The sequence below is a fragment of the Clinocottus analis genome, unplaced genomic scaffold (genome assembly GCF_023055335.1).
Source record: "Clinocottus analis isolate CAN_PGR_092001 unplaced genomic scaffold, fCliAna1.0.p SCAF_11, whole genome shotgun sequence".
NCBI classification, from domain to species: domain Eukaryota; kingdom Metazoa; phylum Chordata; class Actinopteri; order Perciformes; family Cottidae; genus Clinocottus; species Clinocottus analis.
Window position 1 is genome coordinate 11,882,864 of NW_027175832.1, and position 6,000 is coordinate 11,888,863.

The 6,000-nt window shown below is 40.8% G+C and overlaps 1 protein-coding gene across 6 annotated transcripts in view; it reads left to right on the plus strand.

Annotated features, from left to right (window-relative positions):
• The window catches only part of depdc5 (DEP domain containing 5, GATOR1 subcomplex subunit), a 47,930-nt gene that overhangs the window by 14,169 nt on the left and 27,761 nt on the right, over positions 1-6,000 (plus strand). For all 6 annotated transcript variants that reach the window (XR_011079954.1, XM_068599730.1, XM_068599754.1 and 3 more), the window contains exons 20-22: positions 2,891-3,011; positions 3,476-3,699; positions 4,184-4,384. Coding sequence is in view for 5 of the 6 variants with exons in the window: in XM_068599730.1 (XP_068455831.1) it covers positions 2,891-3,011; positions 3,476-3,699; positions 4,184-4,384 (546 nt within the window). In the remaining variant the exon portion in view is untranslated. The remainder of the gene's footprint in view (positions 1-2,890; positions 3,012-3,475; positions 3,700-4,183; positions 4,385-6,000) is intronic.

The following is a 6,000-nucleotide window of genomic DNA, read 5'->3' on the forward strand; positions in this document are numbered from 1 at the left end:
CTGCACTACCACTATGCCAAGGAGCTTCTGGTAGAATGGACATTTTTAGCACCTTAGTACAACTGCGTACTGCTGCTTCAGCTTTGTGATCAATGTCTCGAAACCAAAAGTTGGTTTTGAGTAGTGATTTTGTTTTGACAATGCCCTGGTGTCCTTCATGGGCTAGCTGTAAAACTCTATCTTGTAGGGCCATGGGAATTACTATTCTGATGCCCCGCAGTACAATGTCGGATTTATGTGATGTAGTTAGTTCACTGCTAACTTGTCTGAACTGCTTTAATATGTCAGCATGTTGTGACTTCTAAATTTTGTGCCATGTGTTTTGTCTGATGTGAGCCCAAATTTCTTAAAGGATTGGGTCTGCAAGTGTCTCTGCTTTGATCTCTGTGAGTGTCATGGCTTTAGGTGTTGCCTGGCTTGTGATGAAGTTCACGTATTCCTCTGCCACTTTTGCTGCACGTGTACTTTCACATGTCTGAGACAAAATGGGATGACAAGACATGTCGTCAGCTGGACTGTCAGATCCCTTTCTGTATTCCACCTTAAAGATGTAGGGCTGAAGCCTCAGTCCCCATCTCTCAATTCTGGCAGGTAGCTTGGACCTGGGATTGTTCCATATGATTTCCAGTGCTTTATGATCTGTCACCAGAGTTAAAGGATGACCATAGATGTACAGGTGGAAATGTTCACAGCCCCACACTATGGCCAGCGCTTCCTTTTCTGTTTGGGAGTATCTCCTCTTCACATTGCTTAGAGACCAACTAGCATATGCTATCATGCACTTCACTCCTGTTTCATCTTTTTGGCAGAGGACAGCACCCAATCCAACAGTGCTGGCATCTACAATCAGTTCTGTCCTTCTGCCTGGGTAGAAGTATGACATTGTAGTGTCACTGGTTAGACTGTCTTTCAGTGTCTGTAGTGCAACTTGCTGCTCCGGGCCCCATAATCAGGGTGTGTCCTGTCTGGTGAGCTTGCGCAGCGGTTCTGAGATTGAGGAGAAGTAATTAGCAGACTCCTAATTTCGCCTGAATTCTGAGGATCCGCAGCGTGCTGAACTGCAGTGACTTTCTTTGGATCTGCTGAAACACCTCCTCCTGAGAAGATAAAACCAAAGAACTCAAGCCTTGACTTGTTGAACTCACATTTTTCACAATTGAGTGTGAGACCGCTTTCTCTGAGTTCATAAAACAATGCTTGGAGGTTGTTGTCATGGTCAGCCTGGGAGGCGCCTTAGACAATGATGTCATCGCTGAGGTTGTTCACACCAGAAAGACCTTGCAGTGTTTGGCTGGTAGCATTTTGAAATACCTCAGCAGCAGAGGATATACCAAAACTCAGTCCTCAACCCAAGGTGTGTGGTGAAGGTAGTGATGTACCTGCTGTCTGGATGAAGCTCTAGCTAGTGATATCCAGCTCTTAAATCCAGTTTGGAAAACATAGTTGCTCCATTTAGCTTGTGTATCACATCGTCCATGGTGGGAGTGATGTGCCGTTCCCTCTCTATAGCTGATAAGCTAATAAGCTTGGCGCATGTCAACACAAAGTCTGACTTTGTCAGGATCTTTAGGTTTGGGAGGTGTGACAAAAAGTGAGACCCATGGTGTAGTGCCAGTGACCTCCTCGATGATGTCATCTGCCTCCAGTTTCTGAAGCTCATCCTCGACCTTCTGACGAATGTAGAACGGTACACGTCGATGGGGTTGGCATGCCGGTTTAATGTCAGGATTTATGTCAAGCTTTACCTGAAAGTCTTTTAGTTTTCCAATCCCCTGAAACAGTTCAAGATGACTTTCCACTAGTTCATCTGCAACTGTGTGACACTGTTGTGTGGATGATACTGCCGTGACTATTTAAATCAGTCCCACATTGTTTTTTCCTGTCCTTTCTCCACATTGCATTTTAAACACCTCTGACCAGCAATGGAACTTTGGAGCTGAAAGGGTAGATCTTGGTGCATGTGGGGCTTAGTTGAGGACATGGCATCAGTTTCTTAAAACTTATTTTGCTTATACAGTTTGCTGATGTTACTGAATCAATAAAAACTAGCATGCTACTGCTGTTTAACTTGATGTGTGTCTGTGGCAGCTCTGATATCTTGTCAGCATCAACTGCAAACAAATAAGCGTCATCACTGCTGGAAGAGTTGTGTTCTGTTCTGTCTTCACCTTGTGCCTCTGTTATGTGACTTTTTTAATGTATTTGTTCGCCTTGTACTGTGATTGTTTTGTGTTAATGTCCTCAGTTTTACAACAACGTTGTTTTGCAAAATGGTTTAGCTTACCACAGCCTCTGCACAGGTTTCCAACTCCTCCCCTCTGGTAGGCGCTACAGGCACTGTACGCCAAAACCACAAGGCACAAAAACAGCTTCTTCCCACTGGCTGTCAGTCTGATGAACAATTGAACAATTAATCAGTCACTTCCACTTGTACTAGTTGCACTTTCCGGACTACTACTACTTTACTGTTTTTCTGTTTCCTTAATGTCTTATTTTTTTGGTCATTCTTTTATATTTATCTTTTTTATATCTAGCTTTTGCATTGAAAAGAAGAATCCGGCGTCAAATTACATATGAAAATGTACATGGCCATTAAAGTTGATTCTGATTCTGAATGTAAGATTTGAATTTTAATGGAATGTCTTTATGACATTTGGACACATTGACATGAAATATGCCAAAGATATTATCTACAGCAGATGGAGTTTAGCCTCCAGCTTGGAAAGTCAGACCACTGTGCCAGCACAGGAGCAAAGCCATGACCTGCTGTGAATGGGGCAGCAGCAAAACATATTTTAGACATCAAAAGCAATTTTAATATTTCTCTAAGTGTCTCTAAGGGCCCATAGGAAGAATCCTAATGATCCTAATAATACTAAACCTCTTACAGCTCTCTGTGCGCCAAAGGACTCTGAAAACAGCTTGCCTATTCAGGTGGACTACGATGCCTATGATGCTCAGGTGTTCAGACTGCCTGGTCCTTCACGAATTCAGAGGAGCACCAACTTCAGGTAGCTTGCTGCTCTCACAACACTAAAATACTTTAAAAAATGCATGTATTAATCCTTTATTTCACCAGGATAATCCCACTGAGATTTTGAATATAATTTCTAATGGGTTCTTAGTGTAAATGTTAAAGATAAGCCACACAAAACCCAAATGGCATACTTGGAAAAAACAAGCATGTAAAAGATTCAGTGCCAGGACAAGTACATTGAGCCTTAATCCTGCTTTCTAACAATTCTCTGTAGCTCACACCTAGATGAGGGTCCAAAGAAGAACTGTCCTCCATTAAACACATGAGGACAGAGCTATCCTTTCTAGTAAACCTTGTGGATCTGGGTCTGTTGAACCTGTCAAAGTACATAAGCGCCCACCCAGAGCATGGTTTCTGCCTGGTCATGGTAAAGGGCTTGGTTCGGGGGCACGGTTGGGTCACCTTAAACTCCATGACTTTTTACTGTGTGTCTTTCAGGATGGGTCGAGACAAAGAGACGAGTGGGAGGAAGAGCTGGGGCTCGGTGGACGTCAGTGCAGGGATAGGCGTGTCCCCTCCCGTTCGCTCTGGAGCTCCGGAGGAACAGCGTAGCCTGGCCTCTGATGATAGTCTGGGCCCTGTGTCCAACATGCTGCTCATACCCCGCATGCCTCTCCTCCAGTATGAAGTCAGCAGCTCCCTGGGATACACCAGCACCAGAGGTACCTCCTTCAAATCTTAAAGGGATAGTTTTTGAAGTGTGGTTGAATAAGGTACTCTTCCATTGTCAGTGTATTGCCTCCAGTAGATGGCAGTTGCCACCGAAAAGAATCAATTTAAATTAGAGTGTATGCTATAATTAGAATATTTTCACCTCTTTAATTTGCCGTCAGCCAGCCCTTTTCAACTAGGAACAGAAGCCGTTATCCAAGCTCTCTACGACTCCTTTGACAAAAACTGAAATTTTACCCCATAAAACACATGAGTTGTTGGTCTGCTGCTGCCACGGTTGATTAGTTTGTCTGTGTTATTGTTTAAAAGGGACATTTGTGAAAAGATTCTGCCATTTTGAAAGATTCTGAAAAGAAATTTGAAGTATCGCTTTAAGCTAAAATGCAATCAAGGGATGCAATAAAGTGTGCTTCTTCCATCACTTTACTTTCTCCAGCCCATCTTCTCGTCTTTTTTTGTTTTCCTGTTGTTCAGAGTTGTTGGAGAAGATGATGGACTCTCAGCGGGACTCCAGTGCCCCGGGCAGGTTCACAGTGGGAAGCGCTGAGTCCACTTTGCACATCCGCCCAGGAGGTTACACCCCTCAGAGAGCACTCATAAACCCATTCACCCCATCCAGAATGCCCATGAAGCTCACCTCCAACCGGCGGCGGTGGATGCACACCTTCCCTGTTGGTGAGGGGAACACAGCCTTGTGAAAACACATTTTAGGCTGTACAAAATCAATTTAATTTAATTGCATGCGGTCAGCAATTTAATAAGCCTAGTTAATGTGTCAGTTGATATTCTTCTATTTCTGATCACTCTGGATGATGTAGTTCAAACTGGTGTCAAACTGCATTGCATTTTACAGAGAGGTGGTGTTTAATCGTTATAACTTAACGCTTACACACAAGAACAATCAAAACTAGAAATTGTATTTCCTGTGGAAAATGCGTTGGAATGCAAAACAGCTGAAGCTTAAAGCTGAAACATTTGAAAAAAATAGCTGAATATAGCTGAACATAGTGCAATATAGCTTAAAGTAGCTGAAAAAAACTGAATATATTTGAAAATAAGAGAATAGCTGAATATATATCAAAAAAGCTGAATATAACAGAATAGCTGAATATATATGCAAAAAGCTAAACACAGATGAATATATTTGAAAATGACAGAACAGCTGAATATATGAAAAAAGCTGAATATATTTTAAAATAACAAAATAGCTGAATATTTATGAAAATAGCTGAATACAGCTGAAAATAATTGAATATAGCTGAATGAAAGCTGAATGTAGCTGAACATATAGAAAACTACCTGATGAAAAGTGTTGAAGCCCAAAATCTTTTGACTGAACTGCTGAAAATCCTTATTGTTTAAATGTAGAATTGGAAAAGTTAAATGTAAAAGCGTAGAATAATAGCTGAATGTTTTGTCAACATTTGAAATTTGAAATTGTGTCTCTCGCTGAACGTATGAAGAACCTGTAAACGTTTGAAGTAGAAGATGATTTGAAGATTTTGAAGATTTGAAGATAGTTTTCATATAGAAAACTACCTGATGAAAAGTGTTGAAGCCCAAAAGCATTTGACTGAACTGCTGAAAATCCTTGTTGTTTAAATGTAGAAATGGAAAAGTTAAATGGAAAACTGCATCATTTTAATAATCCAAGAGATTAATTACAATAAGAGAGAGAGATGTAACTGAAGTAACACGGTAGTATGGGTAGAAGTAGTGGTTGAAATCACAGGAGTAAGAGTAGAAGTAGTCGTAGTAGTATTCATAGTAATAGCAGTAGTCATATTAATAGCTGCAGTAGTCAGTAGTTGTAGTATTAGCAGTAGTAGCAGTAGTGGTATTTGTATGATTAGCAGTCGTGCTAATAGTCAAAATATTAGCAGCAGTAGTCAAAGTATAAGTAAGGGCATTAATTATCTAATTTGAAAAAAATTCTTATTTGAGCTTTATGTTAAGATACAGTTAATTCATGGGGCTTTTATTTTGAAAGAGAAGGAGAGAGAGAGAGAGAGAGAGAGAGAGAGAGAGAGAGAGAGAGAGAGAGAGAGTGTGTAGTAGTATTCATAGTACTAGCAGTAGTATTAGTAGTGGTAGTTCTATGATTAGAAGTAGTTGTAATTGTCAAAATATTAGCAGCAGTAGTCAGAGTATTAGTAAGAGCATTAATTATTTAATAAAAAAAATCCTTATTTGAGCTTTATGTTAAGATACAGTTAATCCATGGGGCTTTTAGACAGTAACCTGATCAATCACCTGATTCCCAAAGAGAGAGAGAGAGAGAGAGAGAGAGA